This window comes from Lepidochelys kempii, chromosome 8, assembly GCF_965140265.1.
Source record: "Lepidochelys kempii isolate rLepKem1 chromosome 8, rLepKem1.hap2, whole genome shotgun sequence".
In the NCBI taxonomy this organism is placed as follows: Eukaryota; Metazoa; Chordata; order Testudines; family Cheloniidae; genus Lepidochelys; species Lepidochelys kempii.
This window is the reverse complement of record NC_133263.1, coordinates 81,114,159-81,137,610: the sequence shown is the minus strand read 5'-3', so window position 1 is coordinate 81,137,610 and position 23,452 is coordinate 81,114,159. Positions and strand designations below refer to the sequence as shown.

Here is a 23,452-nt window from a genome sequence, read left to right as displayed (position 1 = left end):
TGATTCTCCCATATATTTAGTAGGTTATTTTCCATGTGCAAATAACCTAAAAAAGAGTGTGTGAAAACAGTGTGTTTCCAGCATGAGCAGTGTTACCAAACCTAGATCTGTAAAGGTCTGTTCATGCTTACAGTGTAGGATTAGGTTGCAGAATGATTGTCCCCTTACCCAGTTACAACAGAGTTGCAATTTGTAGTGTCAGGACCTCAAGGCTTTATTTAGCCCAGTTATGGAATGTGTTTAAAAGGTGATGAGTTCTTGTCCACTCTTTAAGCTTCTATTGAGTTGTAACTAGGTTCCTGGACTTGGTTGTGTTTTCCCAGGTAGATGTGTCCTACGCTAATGACATTATTTATTTCAATGTGTCAGCTGTAAAAGGCATGTCTGAACCTCTCCTCTTTGTCATACTAACTTTTCTCTGCTCTTATGCCAAGTGAGGAAAGGTCATAAAGCGTATCAAGTATGTTAAAAGCTTTGCAGTCAGCTACACAAAGCATCATGTGACATCCATTCCAGAGGTATAGGCATGTCTGATCCCAGTTCCATTTTGTTTGTCTACCTCCACTTCAAACAAATTCTCTGCTGTGAAAAATAGTAGTTGAAAAAAGGAATTAAATCAAGTGACATAACATCTTTCAGGAAAATGGGCCTTTGTAAAGCCCTGTCAAGACTGTCAACAAACATTTTACTGTCTTACAAGACTACAGTGTATGTATGATATTAGACCGGTGGTTTCTCATCTAAAAGGAGAGATACATCTTTTTAAAATAAAGGATTATTTTGTGGATTTCTCATCTGTGAGAAATTTGAAAAGCCTCTGAATTTTCTTTAGCTGTAAGATTGTTTCTTTTGGTTTGTCATATGGTTCTATGAGTGTTTTTATAGCTGTTCATTATTCCCTTGTTTATTTTTGATGTTCATAAAAATCTATCCTATAAGAAAATGAGAGCTATTTGTTTTGCATTTTCAACAGCTTAGGACTATTTATGAAGAGAACGTCAAACAGCCTCAGACTGTGCCTCTGGTGTCCAAAGCGATCAGCATATTTAACATGCTCAGCGTGACACTAGGATATTACAGCTGATAACAGTTGTAATTGACTTACAGAATCTCTTCCCCTCCCCCAGTTTTCATGTACTGGGGATTTATCATTAGGGCACCAGAAAGAGTCAGTGATACACTGAGGCCGAAAATATGAAAAGACTTCAGTTTAACTGTTTGAGTTCAAGTAGTCTCAGTCAGTGATGCAATGTCAACTGAAATGAAATGGAGGAATAATTCAGTGATTCTGAGGATCTAGTGAAGGCAAAAGAGAAAAATTAAAACTTGGCAAAAACAGAGTGCCTGGAGCCAAAAAAAGCCTTTCTGATTAGCACTAGCAAGGATTTACTTTCCTGGTTTATTGAATGAAAACTCCCCAGAGTGTCCATGCTGTATCCTGTGTTAACAAGAAGGGTCTGAACGAGCCTGTCAGGAGAGGCACTCCATGTAGAATATACATATATATATACAATACCTGGTGAAAACACAAGAATGGACCTGAGCCAAATTGGAGTTATAAAGAGAAATGAACATCTTTGCCCTTTTTAATTGAATCCCATTTATTTTCCTTGTGAATTATTGAGGCAGACCACTGAGTTGCTGCCTTTTTATGGGATAAATTGTTGTCATACTATTAAATAATTTGTTTAGTGTTGCTTCTCATACAGGTAGCTCCTCCTTTGTGAGTAAACTTCCACTGCTCTGATTAACAGAGTGACTGATCTTTGTGATCTCTGCTTCAGTTTAGATTCAGGGTGCATGTATATTTATCCCATACTGTTTCAGGCTTTGCTAAAGCGTTGATGTATCACTTCAGAGTACAAGGCAGCTGAGTGCATAGAAATGACTTTTTTATTGTAAGGCTGGGTGACCTTGGTCACGTCTTGTTCTTACTGTGCTATTCCCTTCCCTGATACTGCATTCCTTCTGTACTGCTGAGACAGAAATGTTTTGTGTTAGAAACCCAATGTTCAAGGTGTTAATTAATGGGGATTGTTGCATACAGAACCAAAGATAAGACCCCAGGGATAGGTCTTTAGGATTGCAATATTTTTAATGGAATATTAGTCTTTATTGACCAATTTTAGATAGAGCTGGTTTAGCCTTTCCATTTCTTCTGCAATAAGCAACCTGTTTAATTGGAAGTGGGTTGCAGACTGACCACTTACCATAGTAGTTAAAATTATGCTAGCTAAACAGAGTTATGTATTTCTTGTGTCTCTATTTTTTTTTTACAAGATCTTGCAATTTAAGAGACATGATATGGCTTCCCAGTTGTGTAGCATTAATGTAAAACTATTAAAGCAAGTTATGTCCCCCCACCCCTTTAAATAACCTTGCTGACAGGTTAGGCATGTCTTGAATATTTGGTGCATCTAATAAACGTAAATATGTTACTTGCTGAAAGACTGCAACTGTCTCTTATGTTGCAAGCAAAAGGGCTGTTGGACAATAAACAATGCCAAGGCACATTCTGATATTTCATTGTGGAGCTTGGAAGAAGGTTTTAGTAGTAGTGGTGTATTAGTTGACTTTTTACATGGTAGTCTTATAGCATCATTAATGGTCATTTTTCTAAAACTGGGAAACCTCATGACTGGAAAGCTCATAGACACAGGCTTTCTGTGGAGACCAAGTAGTCTGTAAATGTGTCTCCACACATCCTTGCCTCCCTACCCTTTTTTAGATGTATTTTAGTCTTCTGAGGACTGAAATGCTTTAGTCTAACTAAACTAATTGGACTCTGTGTAGGAGTTTGAATGAAATTTAACAGCCTGTGATATACAAGAAATCAGACTAGACAATCTCCTGGTCCTTTCTGGCCTTAAACTCTATGAAATCTGAATTTTTAAAATTTACTTTAAAAAAATTTCATAGGTAAGATTACAAAAGGTGAGTGATAGTGAGATGGAGGGCAGGATAGTGTACCTAGTGCTTATAACAAGAACCTCTAGGGCAGTGGTTCTCAACCAGGGAATCCGGACCCCTGGGGGTACACAGAAGTCTTCCAGGGGGTACATCAACTCATCTAGAGATTTGCTTAGCTTTACAACAGGTTACATAAAAAGCACTAGCGAAGTCAGTACAAACTAAAATTTCATGCAGATAATGACTTGTTACTGTTCTGTATGCTATATCGGTGGTTCTCAAACTGTGGACAAGTTTGTTTTAATGGGGTTGCCAGGGCCAGCATTAGACTTGCTGGGGCCCAGGGCAGAAAGACGAAACCTGAGACCCGCAATGCGGGGCTGAAGCCTAAGCCTGAGTTTTTAAGTGAGGTGAAACTTGGGGTATGCAAGACAACTCTGACTTCTGAAAGAAGTACAGTAGTCTGGAAAGGTTGACAACCACTGCTCTAGAGTTCTGCTTGTTGCTCAGCCACTGGCTCAGTGTGTGATCTTGTGTAATTCACCTTGTTTCTCTGAGCCTCAGGTTACCCATTGATAAAGTGGGTATGCTTATCTACCTTGGGGATGTTGAGGGTTAATTGAAGTTTGCAGAAGCATTTTGAGGTCCTAAGATGACAGGGCTATGTATAAATTCAAAGTAGTAATATTAATGTATTTGTAGGTATCTTGAAAGCTTTTCAGCAAAAGAAACAACCAGGCTTACCTCAACACAACTCCAGAGCTCGTCTCCATTTTCATTTGTGGTAGGGCCTGATAGAATAGGACAAAATGTTACTTAAGGGGGGAGAGAGACAGCTCTTGCATGACATGCATGTTGTTTTAGACCTCTCAGAACCCTTGGGGCTTGGGCTCTGCAGAATTTGGGGGTATGTCTAAGCGGGAGAAACTCCTTTCACAGAGCTGCTTATCTCCAGACAGTACCTATTTCAAGGAGAACTGATAGTTAGAGCAGCATTTTCTGTTTCTGAGGTGCTCCTGAGCAGTGGGGAGTGGGGAGAGGAGCAGAGGAAGCCAATGGTAGCACATGTTCTGTAAGAGATTTGCAGCTAGGATTAGAGGTTTCATCAGTGCAGAGGAGTCGGGGAGCAGGGCAGAGATTTTAGGATGGGGGTAGTCCATAGGCAGATTGTGGGCCAAATCTGGACCAGCAGACACTTTTGAATGGACCCCAAAATCTTTTTATTTACATACCATTATTGTTCGGTTGGTTTTTTTTATTATTATTATTATTTTCTCCACAGTCTGGACCTTGAGCAAGAAATTTGGACCTAGACAAAAAATAATGGACTACCTCTGTTTTAGGATATGTAGGGCTGGGAGCAGAGACCTGTGCATCCCTTAGCACTGCACAAGTCTGAATACCAACTTCTCCTGTTTTTCCCCTCCTTCAACAGGAAATATACAAAGGAAACGCCACAAGGTAAACGTCTCGGTTTCCAGTGCAGGTTTTACTGTGAGAAACTACAATATGGCCCAGAGGTAGGGATTTAAATTACAGCTGAAGTTTTCTGGACAGCTTTTGTTGCACTCTTACGCAGTTTTTACTCTGGGGACCATCTCTCTTCTCCACTCTCAAACATTCTCTCTGGATCACAGATAGCTTAGGCCTATTAAGATCTGAGAGGAAACAAGTTATTTGCACAGGATAGCCACTTGCTATGATCTACTTTTCTGTTTGCAAAGAGGTAACTTAATATGGCTTTTCCTGGTCCTGTTTGTTTGTTTTTTGGATTTTGTTGTTGTTGTGAGATTCCATTGTCTCCACATCTTCGGCATTTACGTGATCAGAAGACGAGACTGACAGAAACGTTTATCCCTACAAGTGTCCTTTGGCTCCAGCTCATCTTTGGGGTAACTTTTTACAGGATTACAGGATTAGTTTTATTGTGCTGCTGAATAGTTGATTCAGTATTGTAATGTCCTTTTATTTTAATAGAATTAGTTACTGTTTAGGGTTTCATAACAATTTGCTTAATGGAGAGTTGTTATTAATTTGGTTAAAAAAACAAAAACAAAATCGCTTGAGGTCAGTTTTCGAACTGTATTTGAATTTTTTTCTGGCCTTTTGAAATCACATCTTAGTGATAAACAGTCTGATGAAGGCTAATTAGTTTCTTCAGACATACTTTGCCTTCAGTACAACAAAGTGAGCCAAGTTTTATTTCCCAGTAGAGTAGAACGGTATAAATGTTGTACACCCACTATTTCTGGTTGTCACAAACGTTGTTACTTCACCTGGGTGGTAGTTGCTGTTTTTGTAGTGTCCCAGGAACATTCTCAAGCCCCTTCTAGAAACTATTGCTTGGTGTTAGAACACCTAAAATAAGTCCATTTAGAAGGTTTGAAGCCTTTACTCCTTCCCTCTGCCATTGGTTTTCCTATTTGGGCAGCTATTTCCTGGAAAGTGGTCATCAGTCTCTAATGGTGCTCTAATTATTTCCTTCCTTTTTTCTCACAAACAAGAAGGCATTGAGGTGAAGAATGACAAAGCACAGCACAGCTTTGCCACTATCTACTTTGAGGTGGAAAAAAACTGTTCAAAATTTCAAGATTTATGCATGCAACTAAGTAGCCCATACAGCATTAAGTTATGGAAATAAAAAAAAACCCATTTAAAACTAAATCTCAGGAAATCCAAATCCTCTGGATGGACTGAGAGCAATCAAAAGGCTGACTTAATTTCATGTGTAGCCATTATTGTGCCTCATCCATACTCTCAAATTATTCTAATTGCTTGCTCAAATCATACTGAGCAGTCTGTAGTGTCTGTGAAATAGTTCAGTGATTTAGCCCTTTGGGTGTGACGGGTGAAGAATTAATCTAAATTCTCCTTAGGCTTTTTCTGTGGGAGAATTCCAAATTTTTGATAACTTAGTGTCAATACCTGCTTTTCTCCTGAGCTGGAACTCCTTAGCAATCTTACTTTCAGCTGCATGCAGTATCATATGTGGATTTTAGATTTTTCAGTATGCAAAGCCCTCTCAGACCAGGATGAAAAACTTAAGAGATAAAATATAACTATTTCAGATTAATTGGAGATTAATCTTTCACCTCTAGGCGCTTGGGCTTCGGCCAGGAAGAGCTACTCTGTGTTTGTTCTGCTCTTCGTGGAAATACATGTGTGGTATGCATCACTCTGCCCCTTTGCTTGAAGAGCACTTGTTGGCTGTATTTGCAAATTGCAGGAAAAGAGCCTCTTTTGTTGAAAGCTTAGAATGGCAGTTCTCTTTCATTTCCCTGTATATGAGAGTGTAAGAGCTTTGCATTCTGTAAGAGGTATGTGGGGGCAAAAAATCCAACAGTGAAGTGGCATCGCCATTAAAACCATGTCCACTGTGAAGCAGCATACTTGGCTACTCTAAATTATTAAACTCTTGTCAGACTGCATTGGTATTGTGTCTTCCTGCACTCACAGCCAATGTAAGGTTTGAGTCTTGTGGACAAGCAGCAGCAGTATTCCACTGATGGATTCATTGCTGCCCACAGGACTGTGTATAGCAGCTCTGAAACAAATGAAGTGATTGTTAATTTCACCCTGCTGCTGCTTGTCAAAGCAGTGAGCAACATCAGAGGCATTACAGCTGTCTGTCTTCAGACTCAGTGTATTTGTGACCATGAGGGTTATAAACTTTTTTAAAAGGGAAGTGTAAATTCTCTAGAAATCAATGATTTGGGCATCCTTGCCAAGGAGAGCTTTCCCACTTGTCATTGGTGACTGGATGAATAGATTTTTCAACTCCTAAGTGTACACCAATTTATAGACTCCCACGTGGCTATTGAACTGAAACTTCCACAGTGTATCTCCACTAGGGCACTATCATGATCATTGATGCATTTTGTATAGCAGCTTTGGTCCCAACGGATCTCAAGGCTGTTCGATAACAACTTTATAAAATGTCATTCATTTGCAGCTCTGGGGCTTTTTTTTAAAAGAAGTGTGAATGGGTTGAAATGAACTACCAAGGACTATCCAGAGTCATGGGGTGTGCGGGCAGTTGCCCTTTCGTTGGCTTAAGTGATTTTGTTGCTTCCAACCTCAGTTTGCTATGCACAGGCAAGAAAGATAACATAGATTACATGATCTGTGGAACTTTGGAAAGTCAGGGTACTTATTTTAAGTGTAACCTCAGGCACCCAAATTTGAAAATTTTGGTCTGTCTGACTATAGGGCCGGGGGTAATGGGTTACAGAACTTGTCTCTTTTGATCTATGTCTGTGCAGCATTTTTTGGAGGTTCATTATTACCATGTTCTGAGTTGCACACTCCTCTAGCTCATAGAGCCCACACTCATACTGGGAATTCAACTGTGCATTCACATTGATATCTTTAATATCTCAAACAGCTGTCTGTTGGAGACTGATCTAGCTCATAGGCTGACCTATGAAAGAGGAAGTAATCTGTTATTCCAATGGCTGTTGCAAGAATGAAGGCACTGACTGAAGAGTGAACATGGCTGGTCAGACCTTCCAGTCCGATAACTGTTTTCCACTATCATTAAAAAAAAAATCAAATGTATCTTTTTAAAGCCTTTCGTTTTACATGGTATGCAGGAAAAGTTCAGGTAAGGTTGGTTTCTCGAGTAGAATTAAGGAGTTCAGTCACTTGCTAAACCCAGTGTGATCATGTGCAATACCGTCTCTGACCTGGGCTAATGTACATGTGATTTGAAGTGGCAATATTAACAATGTGCTTGCAACACATGTGGTTTCGCCCCCTTGTTTGAAAGGTTTTTCATTGTGGTTAGAAGTTCTCTGAAACCCACTGGTCAAAGAAGCATGAGCTTCCTCAGCAAAATTGTTATTTTGATGACAATGTTGCTGTTTTAGCTTTTTGTCTGAGAAGGCAGAACTATGCATAATAGAAAAACTGGCATTCCTATCTCCTGTGGAGGGTAAGGAAGCTGTGATGGGAAGGGGTCCCGCTGAGCTTCTCTTTGAAAGTTTTATTGTTGGGCTGTATCTCTTTCTGTACTGGGATCTGTTTTGTATCAGTGTTGTGTAGAATAATGTGTCTGGTGAGGTTTTTTGTGTTTAAACCCCACTCATCTGCAAGTCCATTCTCTTATCTTCACTGTATCTCTTAGTAGGAGCACATTAACTACAATCACATTTTAAACTTCTTCATCCTGGTTGATCACTGACTTTGATCGTAAATCCAGCATGCCTGCCTGCTCCCCAGCCACAGTACAGCTGTATTTCATGTTATATTTTTGACTTTCTGTCTTCATGTCAGCTAAAATTTGATATCCGATACGTGAATAATTTTTTTTAAAATTGTGAGTATATGACTAACAACGGAATCTTTTTTTGTTTGTTTGTTTTTCATCCCCAGGTATGAAGATCAATGATACAGACCACTGGCTTCAATGATGCTGGGCATTTATAACTGGGTTCATTAAGGAATACAAAGAAAATACTTAAAGGGATCAATAATGGTGTCTTCTGGTTGCAGAATGCAATTTTTTTGGTTACTTCTCATAATCAGCTTCCTGCAGTGTACAGAAGGTAAGATTATATCATATCTTTTAGTTATGCTCCAGATGAGAGACCACATGCTCTTGTACAATTTTAAAATATTATTTTGCTTTTAGATTGCTCAGGAGTTTTAGGATGCACCTGCCTAACTAGAAACAACTAATTACTACCTGTCCTGTTCTAGAGCTTAGCTGTTAGTCTAAATGATTGATATTAAAACAAAACAAACATTAAAAATAAACGTACATTGTTTGATACAGTGACACTAAATAACAGTACTCAGACAACTGGAGTGATGATAGAACTGGTAGGTGGTTTATTTTTTTTGGATTCCTTCTGTTCAGTCCTCTCACTATACTATCCTTGAGCACAAGTAAATTGCAAGTTATATAAACAATGCATAGTTGTTTAAAATATGTTCTAATGGAACCAAAAGCAGCAGTCGGAGCACCTATTTTACTTCCATTGATTGGCTTGCTGGAAATAAAACTGCAAATATTTCATTAAAATCAATGCTATACATCTGAGAATTGGACAAATGAAACTGAAAGTGCATACAGGAACACTGCAAGCTTAAAAACCTAACTGCTCTCTGTAAATTGTTCACTTCTGGTACATACAGCACCTAAGATTGCTCTTAAATAGAAGAGCTTAGGGAGGAAAAACATTTTTTTCTTCCTTTTGTGTAAAATCAGTTCACTGTTTCGATAATGTAGTCAGTCTCCTTGGTTGTTTTTGTGGCTCTTTTAGACAATTACACTGGAGAGAGAAACATTTTAAAAGAACAAGAAAATATTATTTTAATTTTTTTAACCACAAGTATTGGCAAGGAATTTTTGGGCTAAGTGTAATATCTAAATATATTTGTAACTTTTAAAAAATTAACTAGGTTTCAAGTTGGCAGTTGCCTTTTAATATCATTCATCCCCATAGCTAGATAACCCCATGACTGATAGATAATATACTACTTTTAAGAGTGTAGTGATTTAATTTGCAGTTCCTCAGTTACATCTGATATCATTTAAAAAAATAAAGTAGGGCTGTATCTCACTACGTATGAATTCTTTGGATTCATAGGTCAAACCCCTCTGAGTAATTCAGAAAATAGACTGCAGTAAAATCAAACAAGCACTACTGTCGAACAAAACCCAGCAAACTTTAAAGGCTTAAATATCTTATAAAAGCTCTCACATTCAATGTATATTTATTTAAACATTTGTTCTAGTCTAAGACTCTCTCAACTCACTCAGTTCTTGGGCTTGAATTGATAAACCCATTTTGCTGAAATATAGTAATAACTCCTATGTAGACTTTAAGGAGTACACATCAAGGAATATACCTTCCTGAAAGGTCTAGTTTTGCCTAAACAGCTTTCAAGATTTCTTCTCTCCTCCCCCTCCTCCCCACCCTCCCCGGAGTTGTGAGTATAGTGCTGAAGACCAACACATTCATCTTTTAGATTGTATGATTCTTTGGATGGTAACTTATGATTCGTAAGAGACTACGCATATGTGTGTTCTTGGTGCCCTTCATTTTTTAGTCTTGGCTGAAATCTTATTGTCATATGAAAGACAAGTTTCTGCAGATGGGAAGCCACTAGGAGCTTAGATATCTAAATTTTACAGCTAGTTGGCTTTGGTAATTACTGTGTTTGATGCAAAAATGCATTCATCTTGCAAGAATGAATGAACTAGTTTAAAATTGTATTTAAAAGATAGTACTGGGAAATGGTGTTTTCACTTCATGGCTTTTCCAATTAAAGGTGCTCAATGACAGTTATAAAATCTTAAGGTTGTGTGTGTGTGGTTATTTAAAAATCTCTCAACTCAGAATTTTGAAATATTTTAGCAAAATATCTCAGTATTGGACTTTAGCAATATGTAGCAGTTGAAGAAAATCTGGAAGCAGCAAGGGGAAAATGGTATAGAACATGTAGTTATATTTTTTTCTGATTAACTTAGATATATATAAAACAAGCAGTTTGCAGCAATAAATAGCTTATCTACTGTGTTTGGGTAGGAAAAATAAACTGAAAGCTTCTGCCTGCCGAATTGTTACAATTTGCAGAAAGGTAATTTTCATTTGTAAGATTTCAGATCCATGTTTTTCTATCCCTATTCCGGCTTCTAGGAGGCAGTAGCAATCTTTTGATGCTTCAGTGCTGAATTCAATTCCTTTAAAGTCTATACAGGACTTACTTTCTTATCTAAAGTAAATGGAAGGAAATTGGGAGCAGCTAACAGAATCATACACAATTAATTATAAATTCTTAGAATAAATTAAATATTGTGGCACTGTATTTTGAAAGTGAATATTAATATTCAGTTGACTTTAAGCCACCAGAAGCAAAGTGAATACAGCATTGTTAGACTTTCTGACGAGATTACGTTGCCTTTTGTTTCAGTCATAAAATATGCCAAGTGTAACATGCTCTAGTAATGATGCTTCATCCCTGGAAGTATAAAATAACAGTCCCTAAGTCAGTGGTTCTTCAACTTTTGTACTTGGGACATAGCAAGCCTCTGAGTGTGACTCCCTCTTATACATTAAAAATACTTTTTTAATAAGTTTAACACCATTATAAATGCTGGAGGTTTGGGGTGGAGGCCGACAGCTCATGACCCCCCATGTAATAACCTCACAACCCCCTGAGGGGTCCCTACCCCCAGTTTGAGAACACCTGAAAGTAAGAATATTTTAAATTCTCTGACTTGGAATCTAGCTACTTAAATTTTGTTATGGAAATCTTATATACATAAGCAGGTTGTTACAGCGGGTAGAAAAAAACTAACTAAATTTCATGCTGTTAAGCGTGAATGTTTCTATACAGTTACAAAAGATTTCAGGTGTGGACCAATGGTTCATTAGTCCACTTAATGAACATTTTTCCAATCAAGATAAAACCCTCGTTGCTGTCACAGTGGCTTAACCCAATAGGGGGTTAGCAGACAGAGACTGTTTCAAGAAAGACTGCAGTATTATTTGCAGTATCTATAAAGTCAAGAATCATATCTGCAGTTAAAAGAAGTTTCTTTTCTTTTCTTTTCTTTTCTTTTCTTTTCTTTTCTTTTCTTTTCTTTTCTTTTCTTTTCTTTTCTTTTCTTTTCTGAGGCAACAGGCCAAGGGGTTTGCTTTTGACGCAGTTCCTTCCTGCAGGTAAAGAGAACCTGGAAAGGACATATACTGGCAGCTAGAAGGAAAACTGCAGAGAGTTAGGACATACTTCAGGTATACTGATCTGTGTCATCTCAGTTTGTTTTAGAGAAGACTGACAGGGCATCATAGTCTGCTAACAGCAGTAAGTAGATAATATTGTGACACCAAATCAAGAGAACCAAGCAAAAGAAGGAAACGTGCGGGAAGAAGAGCTAAAGTTAATTAGCTTAAATATTTACTTTACATTTTATTTTAATGTTAAGGTCAAGACTTGATTTAATTTTTCGATTCATTTTATGTCAAAGTAATTAGGGAAAAAATTCCAAAAAAGTGTGAGTGGGTTTGATGTCTCATGTATAGGAGCATTTTAAAAGTCTGGGTTTTTTCATCCTTGTGTATTTGATTTTTAAAAAACTGTTTCCTAAAGTAATATCTATTATTAATTAGTTCCAGCCCCTCTTTGTCTGTAAATAGACATTTTTGTTTACATTAAAATGAAAAACATAAAACCCAGATTTTTAAACATTTATATACTCCAGTGGAGTAGACAATATATTTTGTTTCACAAAATTTTATTTACAAAAATTGAAAGTGCTTCTAAATGTGCACCTGGAATTATTGCATTTATTTTAAAAGGTACATTTAAATACAGGTAATATACACACCTGGTTTCTGAAAGATGGAGAGTGCATGTAGCCTTCTGCTTAGCCTCCTCCGAGCCCTCTGAAGGCAATGGGAGTTGAAGGCTCTGAGCACATTTCAAAAGATGCTCAACATCCTTGCACAATTGAGATCCCCCAGGGCCTAATTCTGCAAACAGTTGTATACATGAATAAATTCACACATGTATATGGGTAAGTGTTAGCAGGATTGGGCCCGCAGTATTTAAAACAAACAAACAAACCCTTGTTCACAGCGTATCTTGAGTTGATAGGAGAGCTTTGCTAATAGGAAAATCAACTTTTTGTTAACTGATTTAATTTTTGTTTTGTCCATTTTTTCCAGGGTAGTGCTTACTGTAGCATCATGTGTCAGTAAGTAGGAATGTACATTGAATTTCTCTAGCTTGGAGAATTAAATCACAGTAAATCTGCATGAAACACTACATTTATTAGGCAACTTCTTGGTTTAACGAAGTATCCACAAACATAACGAGTACAATTTTGCACCACTTCTGTTAAGCAACCAATTTTTGTCAGTCCCTTGAGTGCTCACTTCTGATAGGTTTTACTGAATCCATACTGTATAATGGAGTCCTAGTAAGTAAAAGTCAGACATTTGAATGCTAGCACTATTCGGCACTAGTGATTAATTATAAATAACAGCAACTCTTGGAAAAATGGGGATAGATTTCAGGATAAGTCATCCAACGCAGTGTATCTTATGATTCTATTAGTAAAAATGGTTTTGTTAAATAATGAATGCAGATTATTTAAAGGCAAACATTTATGTAAAAAGGAATGGTAGGGTGCCTATAAAAACCAAAACAGATGTATTGAGTTCTGCTTTCAATATTTGTTGTGAACAAAAGACGAAATACTTTCCTGGTGTTTATTTAGAGATGTCTCTATTTTGTTCCTGAAACAGACATCGGGCCAACACAGCTTTTAAAAAGTAAATTGATCTAAATAGTGAAATCAAATTTCCTTTTAAAGAAAAAGTTAAAGAAAAAAAATGCCAGGTAAAGTGCATATCCTTTCATTCATTCCCTCAATGGTGGGACTTGAGGTTCATGTTTTGTGAAAGAAAATAGCTATTTCAAAAATGTAGGAGAAATGACATGGGAATAGGGAAGTCTGATAGCCTTGACAGTCTCAGTTTGTGAAGTGCCATTTTAAATACTGCACTAATACTGGTTTAGAGGACTTACTAGGAAATCTTAATTTTAGTCACTAAATTATTTATTTTAATTCATACACACTGTCAAATTTGTTATAATTTGAACAAAAAAATGCAAATTCTAAATTACTGTATGCTAGGTATTAGCTATTGCATGCTACTCTTTTAAAGAGCTGTGTTCCTGCTGTCATTTGCTAAAACTTTGAATTCCTCTTCTGAAAGGGGAAACTGTATTGCAGCTTCAGAGGCTCTCCTCACAAGGAGAGAAGGACTTTGAAAATTTGTCAAAAAAGGTACAAACACAATTTACTCCTGCTTAAGGCCAGATGTTACTTTTCCAGAGTCTTCTAAACTACTGCTTCAATTTACCACTTTTCATTATGATAGCCTTGTTCAGTCTCAATGGGAATAGCTACATGACCAATCATGAGGATAAGTTTGAATTGACTCAGCTATCTTGGCTTAGCTGACTAACACAGTTGACTTTGAATCTTCCCCTTGCTCCCATATGTGGATATGTTTTAGATTAGTTAAAGACTGTAGGGTGCCTTTTCTACAAGGTACATGTGGCTTGACCACACATCTCCTATATAAAATTTATTGGGACTCTCAGTGCTACGTTATGGAGCACAGAGAATGTAATATATCATTTTAATTTTTACTACCTTTAATGGTTTTAAAACCAAATCATTGTATATGTTTATTTTAATGATTGCATTCCTGTTTTGTACTAAAATGTAAGAATACTATTGTATCTGAGAAACAGGGCATTTTATTTAGCTTTATCAGTACACACTTCAGTCCTCCTTAGTTGTGTTTGTATTATACTTGTGGAACATAGTACAAAATGGAGAGGTTTGTAACCCGTAGAATTGGGAATGGGGAAGCATAAAACATCTGAATTAGTATATAACTGAAGATGATGCACTGAAAGTTCTCTTCTTACTACTGTCATATTTGTCCACATCAGAATCAGAAAATAATGAAGGTTCTCATAAGCATAATAAATCTAAATTTAGCATACAAAACCTGAATTCTTCAATCATGCATTTACATTTAATTTTACACCCACAAATAGTTCAGTTGAAGTCTGTGGAGTACTCATGTGAGTACAGTTGCATGCACCAATCTTTGCAGGATCACATCCATTCACATAAAATACTAATTTTCATGTCCACTTCTGTATTTATGATTTAGTTCCAGGCTGTGTTCCACAAGGAACAAGAAAGCAATCCATTCAGAATAAAAAGGGACTTCGCTTTATGTCTGTGCATGTTCTCTTTGTAAGTGTACTTGATGGTCTATATGACCTTTCTGTATGCTGGTATACAATTTCTTATGTCGATATGACAAGTTTCCCAGACAACAGACGCACTTAAAAGTTGACTTCGGCATTTTTAAAGTGTGATATAGTCACACAATATTTACTTTTTAACATAAATATGATATCTTCACTTCTTTCTATAGGGTAATTGTACAAAGGCAAAGATCCTTAATAAGCAGTATACTTTGCTCTAAATTCTACTGTATCCCTAGCAATGCATTTATTTTTGTAAAAGCATCTTGCAAAGTTTTGTTTCTAACTCACTCTAAAATTAATAAAAATTCACATAATTAAAGCTAGAGACATTTTCAGTTTTATACGTTATCTTCTGTAGCATTAGTTTATCCACTGATAAATCTTATCAAGCTTGACAGATTTATTGTAATCTACAGGTATGACTGGATTGATGTTTTGAATGTTCTACCTAAAAATATTGGATTTTCTTCTCAATTGTCTTCCTTGTTCTTAACAAGGTAAAATTTCCCCACATTTAGCACCAGTAAATTTTGTGTCATCTTAAATCCATGGAAATATTATGACAAACTGAAACAGAGCAATCCTTGCTGACATATTGGGCTTTGTTTAGTTCCTATGATTCAAGATGTCTCAAATTTTCTATCTACCAAAAAGAAACTTGAACTAACTAGTCCACTAACTTTCAAAACCCAATTGTGCTAAAGCTTTTTGTGTTTCCGTTATCTCTGTCTTCTAGCTTTCTTTTGAAGTGTAAAGAAATAGAGCTGTATAATGTTTGTTCAGTTGGTGGATGCCTCTTTCAATAAATGGAGACAATTCATCCATGTCCAAGTGACATTAAGACAGTCCTTTTAAAGGGAGTGGGGGAAAATGTGTTCATTTCCAGTGACAATAAATCAGTTTAGGTGGTTGAGAATTCATCCCATTTCTTTTCTTAAATCATAATAATAAAATAATTGACTGGTATTTCCATGCTGTGCATTAGTGATGTTTGCAACAAAAAAAAAAAAAGAAGAAGAATCTTTCCCCCTCCCCAGAAATGTGTGTGGGAGAGGGGTTGGAAACCATACTAAACTTTTGTATTGGTTGCCTAAGCAACTGATACGTGGGAGAAACCGAGAGAGTTCACATAACTTCAGTTCCTGCTTATAGCACCAGACTAACGAGCTAACTTTTCCCCCAACCACATAAATTAAGAGTTAGACCGGTGTCATTGATGCTGTGTACTAGCAGAGACTGTAGGTAGTTCATGGCACTGTTTTGAGAGAAGAAAAGGAGTACTTGTGGCACCTTAGAGACTAACAAATTTATTTGAGTATAAGCTTTCGTGAGCTACAGCTCACTTCATCGGATGCATTCAGTGTACTGAATTGAAGTGAGCTGCCACAAGTACTTCTTTTCTATTTGCGAATACAGACTAACACGGCTGCTACTCTGAAACCTGTTTTGAGAGGTTTTTCCTATTAAACTTGAATTCAGTAAGTTCATTTCAAGCTGTCATTCTCAGCAGATTCTGCAAATATGTGTATTTTTAGGTGGGAAAAGAAGTGAGAAATATTTTCTCTTTACATTGTAGCTGGAAGATTTTTGTCCTGTTTCATATCACCTCTTGATTGTAAACATCTCAGTCTAATTGGCCTTTTATTCACTGATCCTGTCTGACTACTTGGCATGCAACCTGACCTTCCTTCCCTAATGTTTCACATTATTATCTCCCATATTCTCCCCATTGAGCTGTCCCAGTTCTTTTCTCTAGCTCAAGGGTGATAGATTGCCTCTGATATTTTTGTCGTCTACTTCAAACAAATTTCTGTTGTGAAAGGGTGTTGCTTGTAAAATGAATTTTAATAATGTAGTACAGATTAGAAAATCTTCAGCATTGCAATCCTGTTTGGAAAAATGTGGTTTTGTGGTCATTTAGAACGGATTAGGTGCTTCAGTGGTTTCAAGATAAATTTGCTCTTAGTAAACAAAAAAGAACAGTTTGGCACTTACACTTTTATATTGTTTAATTTGCAACAGATGAAGTTGATGTGCATGAAGAGTGAAGCCTGGAAAGTACTAGAAGGCAAACTAGTGGTTTGGATTATTACCCATTAGTATGGATGGAATCACCATATATCATTTTATAGATTACCAGCTAAAACAAAAATGTTATTAACACATGTTATACAGTGTTGTTTCAAGCATTCAAATTCAATTGCTACTCAATGACCAACAACTATGAATTTTCTCTGTATGTTTATAGATTGTTTTGCAATGTACTGTTTAAAAAAAGAAGAAAACTTTTTACATGAAACTGAAAATGTTCCAGCACTCAAACCACCTGAAATATGTGCAGTGTAAATAAAGGGTATAAAAATCTTGAATACCTACATATAATAAACTGCCTTAGAAGGTTTTATAGAAATAGTTGTTTTACTAAAAGCACAGTGCCCATAGAGGAAGATTATTCAAGAAATAGATGGAGTTGCCAAATGTGTTTGTTGACTAACTACATTAATATATTAATTAGCTTTGAGTATGGCTTGATTAAATCAATGGAGTTGTAACATATTCTGGCAACAGTTGCGCTTACAGTATGAGACATATTTAATCTGTAACATGCATTATTATCTAGCTTTTGCATGATATATGTTTTTGAACAACATTTTCATATTGCTGTTCATTTAAGACACGAAACTTGTTTAATCCTTTGCTTTTAGAGTTTAGGCAAAGAGAAGTGTTCTGAACATTAGCTTTCAAAAGCTCTTTCTTTTGTTGCATTGATGACATTCATAGCAGAATCAATGATACTAGCCTTATTTAGCATGGAAGTGTATCTGAGAGCTATCATTCCATTCCTCAGCAGTATTGTTAATTGGCTGATAGCTGATAGCAAAGGTACAGTGACAGTAGTGCGGAAAACATTTAGTGAGAAAAGACTTGATTAAGTTGTGACTGAAGTGGCAGGTTCTGGCCAAATTTAGGCTCTTGATCCCATTTCCAGTTGGAGTAAAATATTAAATGGTGAAGAAACAACAAAATGCATTTAAGAGCACTCAGAGATGTTAAGGGACAATAAAACTCTGTAACCATGTAAATGACAGCAGCTGACTATTTGGATTGACTTTGTGTTTAGCTTAATTTGGGGTCCTAATTATTCTTAACTTACGTGAGTAGATTTCAATTATAGTATACTGCAGGGATTTGTAGCTAAGGCAACTGAAGGAATCATTTCACATAAAGTACTTTTGTTCAACTGATTAGGCAGGTTAAAATGGAACGATAGAAAATTGAAACCTTGTCTGATAAGGCCCAACGGATTGTTTCCAGTGACACCATGAAAAAATTGTGCTAGAACTGTTCATTCCCTCTCCACCCCATCACAAGATTTGCATCAATAGAGAAGATGTAATGTGTATAATATGTTTACAACCCGATAAAGTATTTTTATTTCAAAAGATTACAGGCTTAGTGCCAGAGTAAACCTGATTGCAACCAATTGATTACAGCAACTGCTAAAAAAAGTGTGGCTATAATTAAAGAATATATTCATATTTCCAGAACTCTTAGATTAGGTGTTTGTAAGGGCAGTTTTTTCCCCCCAGAAGCTTATTTTGAGTATTTTATAACATTACTTAACTGAGCTTTTAAATTGTAGGAAGTTGACACTGCTGCATATGTGGAATAACTAGTTCCTCAACAAAGCGTTTTAGTACATACTGTAATAAAAAGTACTCAGAATAGATGTACTTCTAATAGAGACACTGTAAAGGTGGCATGCCTCAAAACTTAAACATCTTATAAAGTCAGTTCTTCCTAAATGTTCTCCAGGTACTTGAAAAAAAATTAACACGCTGTGACATACCAGCATACAATCCAGACTAATGAGTAGCTGTGTTACCCCTGCCCTCTAATCTGGAGTGCCCTTTACAATGCTTTACTGCTGTAGCCTCCAGCCTGGACTGCTCACAAACAATCTCAAGCATTAAGTTACTCACAGGTACGGGTCTGTTGTGTGTGTGTTGCAGCCAGCCACACCATGACTCTAACCAGCCTTAGTTATACTGCATGGTGACCCCAACACACTCTGTCTTAGATTCCCTCCCCCCGAAATGTATGTCCTGTACCGCCCAGCCCTCCCCTGGACAATACAAGTTTGTATAAAGTCAGTTACTTTAGTAGAAATACTATGAACACAACTTGTCACCCCAAATGGACAGACACTCCCCTGGCACTTCAATTTAAACACACTGGGTTAAATAAAGCAATAGAACAAGGTTTTTAATTATAAAGAGAGATATTTTAAGTGAGTACAAGTGATGAGGCATAAAAGTCAGAAATGGTTACAAGAAAAATAAAGATAAAATGCAATTGATGCCTAATTTAACAAACTATGTTAAATTCAAAGCGAAGTTTTCTCACCTTATGCTTTCAGCAATCTTACTGACCAGACTTATTAGGTAAGAAGCCCTGCTCCCAGAATCTAATGAATGCTTCCTTTGTCGCTTCAGGTGTCACCCATGTGATGGGTAGGGAGAGAGAGAGGGGTTTTCTTAGGGTGTTCGTCCCTCCTTTTTATAGTTTCAGTCCCCCCCTTGAAAAACATTTCCAGCTGAGTACAAAAAGTCTATGTGGAAGGATGTTCCCTGATGCTTTTTCCGCACCTGTTTGAGCTTCCTTGCTTGATGACTCTTTCCTGATTAAATGCAAATTAAACAGAGCCCACATTCCTTTGTTTAGGACAGTCCAGTTTGCCAACTTCGGCTTGGGTAGGGCTGTGGTTTGGAACATGTGTTAATAACATCATACAGGGAAATCTCTCAAACTTCACATGCAGTGTTGCCACATACATTTTACCAGGATAGTAATGACCAGCAAATTACAAGTTTTCAAATGATACTCCGCAACACATCCTTTGTACAATGATTATTACAATAGGGTGTACAGCACAGGGGTACAGTCTGTCACAGATGCCGCCAAAATGAAATCTGCATCATGGTTTAAGTTCCTGCTTCTAAAGTGAGTAATCCAACATCAACTTGCTGTTTGTGTTTTTGTGTTTTGTTCCCCCAGCATAACTATCATGTTGTCTGCCCTCCTCTGCCTTCTGGCTCAGTAATTCTAAACAGCCAGGTAGTGAAAGTTGAAGGGTTCTTACCCTGCTGACTCAGAAAAGCAGAGTGGAGCAATGGCACAACATCTATGTCTGCAAACCAAAACACAGGTTTCAGAGTAGCACCCACGTTAGTCTGTATCCGCAAAAAGAAAAGGAGGACTTGTGGCACCTTAGAGACTAACAAATTCAGCTTATACTCAAATAAATTTGTTAGTCTCTAAAGTGCCACAAGTCCTCCTTTTCTTTTTGCAAAACATAGGTCTAATTCAGGTCTGCCAGCTTTGACCATGCCCCTGCGGTACACACTTAGAGCATATGAATACTGGCTTCATAGAAGCCACATTGTTATTATGTGTGAATGTTGTCTTAGGCATTAAGCACAAAAATGGTTGAATTCTGCTGCAGTCAGAATAAAGCTCTCATTTCATAGCGTGTCAATGCACTTTTTCAATGAGCTTTTTAAAAAAAGACTGTATTAAAACATTTTAAAATGAAGTTCTTAAACTAGGTAAAACCTAATTACCTTTCAGTAAGGAAATTAATAAATAAGTTTAAATGCCACTGAGAAATACAGTGGCTTCCAGAAGTGGCTGACAAAAATGGGTCTTGTATTTGGACTTTTGGGTCTTGCACTTTGTCTGACATATTTCTCAGCTGTTGTTAGCTCTCAGCTGATAGTGTAGCATTAGTGGTGTATGTGGCCCCTGTTAGTGAACCTGGAGAGCTCTCTGGAACTCGTGGAGATGTGCGATGCCTCCCTCATGCCATTTTTTCATTTTCTAGAACCTATGTAGGATAGAATAATAGTTTCTACCACTGGGAAGGCATAGAGAGAATGGAAGTCTTTGTACAGGGTCACCCTAAAATAAGTGAATCTTAACGAAATGTTACAAAGTTTATTTTTTATGAATGTTTGCTCATACCTGCAGATGTTTGTGGATGTTGGGGAACACATCTTTTTGGAACTCTGTAGCTGGTATATTCCTCCAAGTAAAGACTGTGGCTTCCCCTGTATGCCTGTGCAGGAAAGATAGGGGGCCTGGGCTACCCTCATCACATGACATAGCATGGTAGGTTAATCAGTCTCTGCAAGACTGCTGCTCCCGCACTTGTACAAGTGGTGGGGGGTGTGTGTGTGTGGAGGGGAGCCTTGACTCCACAGGCACATACAGGAGGACTAATTTCTACTAAGTAAAGGGCCGGCTCAGATTATTTCCAAAGGAGGAGAACCAGGGATCAAATTTGTGACTGTTACAATCCAGTACCTTTTCTGCTCTTGGGGAAACTAAGCACCATCATTCATCCAGGGCGAGTGAAAACTCCGTGATGCAGCCCTAAGTAAGTTTTCCTTGTAATACTCAGATTATAACACATGTAGGGAATCATATCCAATGTTGCCTGCAGCAATGTAAAGGTGACCTGCAGAAGAGGGGAGGGTGAAGAGGAGATAGTTTTTTGCCCTGTTCCATTAATGATGTATAAAGAAACCCTGCATATTAGTTTGGCTCTTTAGCAGAGAAAGGTTCTCCTTGGTTTTTACCTTAGGTATTCCGGGCCTGTCTAGACTGCAAGACTGATGAGGTGGTGAACTAGAGAAAAGATAACTTCATAACTTATGTTCTTATGTTCATAAGAGTCAAGAGTAGAAGCAGAGTAATTGTGGGAGAAGGGATTTTTAGTCGGACTTCATAAAACTTTGGGGTTTTATATGCCATTTGTTAATACTTATGTAAGCGGGGGAATAGTTCTGCTATTGTGGGGAACTTTCCTGGCTTCTGCACTACCCCGGTGAAGTGGGCTAGCGAAAGGGTCTGAGTCCTCTCTCCCACTTCCTTTACCCAGTGGCCTCCCTGCCCTTGAGAACTCCCCTTCCACTCTCCTGTCTGGCAGAGTCCTCATGACCCCAACAAGGCTGGGCCCAGGATTCCTGGGGGGCTCGACCCCCAACCCTACTGTGGTCACCTAGGACGGGGGGCTAGGGTGTCCCCACTCCGGGGTACTCTCTCTGCACTGGGCACTTCTCTGACCCACTGATCATTACATACAAGTTAAAGCAAATGCAAGTTATTTAATCAACAATTAATTTTAAAAAGAATAAGGAAAAATGGGAAAGGTTAAAGAAAACACATCAATCCGCTCTGTGGCAGGGAACATCACAAACAGTGTCTCTGGAATGTCAGGGCAGTTCACAGTCTGTTCCTTGTAAGTCCCAGGCCTTTTTCTCAGGCCCTGGCTTTGCTGTAGGGATGCTGTGGGTTGGACACTCGTTCTGGTGGTGGTCACACACTCTCAGGCTCTAAGTGGTAGCACCCTTCTTCCCAGTGTCACCCCCGCCCTATCGGGGTTACGATCCAAGCCTGGCCTGCAGAGCCTCTTGGCTGAGGTGTCTCCCTGTGCTCGGCTTGTTGCCCAGGGTCCCCCTAGCTCTCCCCAGCTGCTCACCGCACCCAGCTCCGGACTGCTCCAGCCCCAGCTCCACCACTCTGTCTCAGCACTGCTGCTGCTGCTCTGCCTCGAGCTCCCTGGGCTGCTTCTTTGGCCCCTTGGCCTCTGGTTGCTGCAGCTCTGCTCCCAGGACAGGTCTGCTCTGCAGGCTGCTTCTGTGACTCTGCTCCCAGCACCGACCTGCTTCCTGGGCTGCTTTTCTGGCCCCTCTGGCTCTGGTTGCTGCAGCTCTCCTCCCAGGGCAAGTCTGCTCTCTCTGGGCTGTGCCTCTGGCTTTGGGGCTGCAGCTCTGCTCCCAGGACAGGGTCTGCTCTCTCTGGGCTGCTTTTCTGGTCCCTCTGGATCTGGCACAGCTCTGCTCCCCAGCTCACCTCGGGCCCCTGCTTTCTCCTTAGCTTGGCCCCACTCTGTCTGACCCAGGCAATTCTAGCTCACACAGAGGACGGGACTTCCCTGGCCTCCTGACTCCCTTATTAGCCTGCCCGCCCTGTCATTCAGGCTGATCTGAAGCATTGGCCTTTCCCCATTGTTCCGAGGGACTGTCAGTCTCAGGGTCCTGATTCCCCATCACCCTTCCCCCTTTTAGTACTGGGATCTAGCAACTAAAAGACCCCCACTGAATGTTAGTAAGGGGCAATAGTTCCCTTACACTTAGATAACTTCTCAGTCGTTTTCGAAAGGATGTCTTTGTGAAAGATTCATTACCTCCATCCTTTCAGCAATGTGTGAGAGGTGGTAAAATAGAGGTCCTCTAGCACTCTTTCAACACCAGAGAAGAACAGAGTTGATCTTTCTAAGGTAAAAAGTAAATAGGAAAAATAAAAATAAAATGTTCATACATCAAAAGCAAAGAGGGGAAAAAGCCAACAAAACAAGGGAACAAACTCAGCTTCAAAAAATCATTTGCAGTTCACCTTCAGCATTTGTATAAGATAGTAGGCAAAGACTGCATGTATTCTATTGGATAAAGTATTTGCCTATGTATTGCATTGTTAATAAGTTCAAATCTTGTCAAACTGGTACCTTTATTAAAATTTGTAGCATCCCATTCTCAACTTGTCCCTCTGCTAGGGGTCTGGAATCCATACATGAGAACTTTAGTGTGGAGAACTAAGTTTACTCTCATGGTCTTGATTAGTGTGATTATTTAAACACCTAGTTCCATTTTATTGTAGCTGTTTTATC

The 23,452-nt window shown here is 38.4% G+C and overlaps 1 protein-coding gene across 17 annotated transcripts in view; it reads left to right on the top strand.

Moving 5' to 3' along the window:
• Positions 1-23,452, top strand: part of ADGRL2 (adhesion G protein-coupled receptor L2) — a 195,250-nt gene that overhangs the window by 27,882 nt on the left and 143,916 nt on the right. For all 17 annotated transcript variants that reach the window (XM_073357234.1, XM_073357237.1, XM_073357249.1 and 14 more), the window contains exon 2: positions 8,284-8,456. In XM_073357234.1, the coding sequence (XP_073213335.1) occupies positions 8,384-8,456 (73 nt within the window). In that variant the 5' untranslated portion in view covers positions 8,284-8,383. The remainder of the gene's footprint in view (positions 1-8,283; positions 8,457-23,452) is intronic.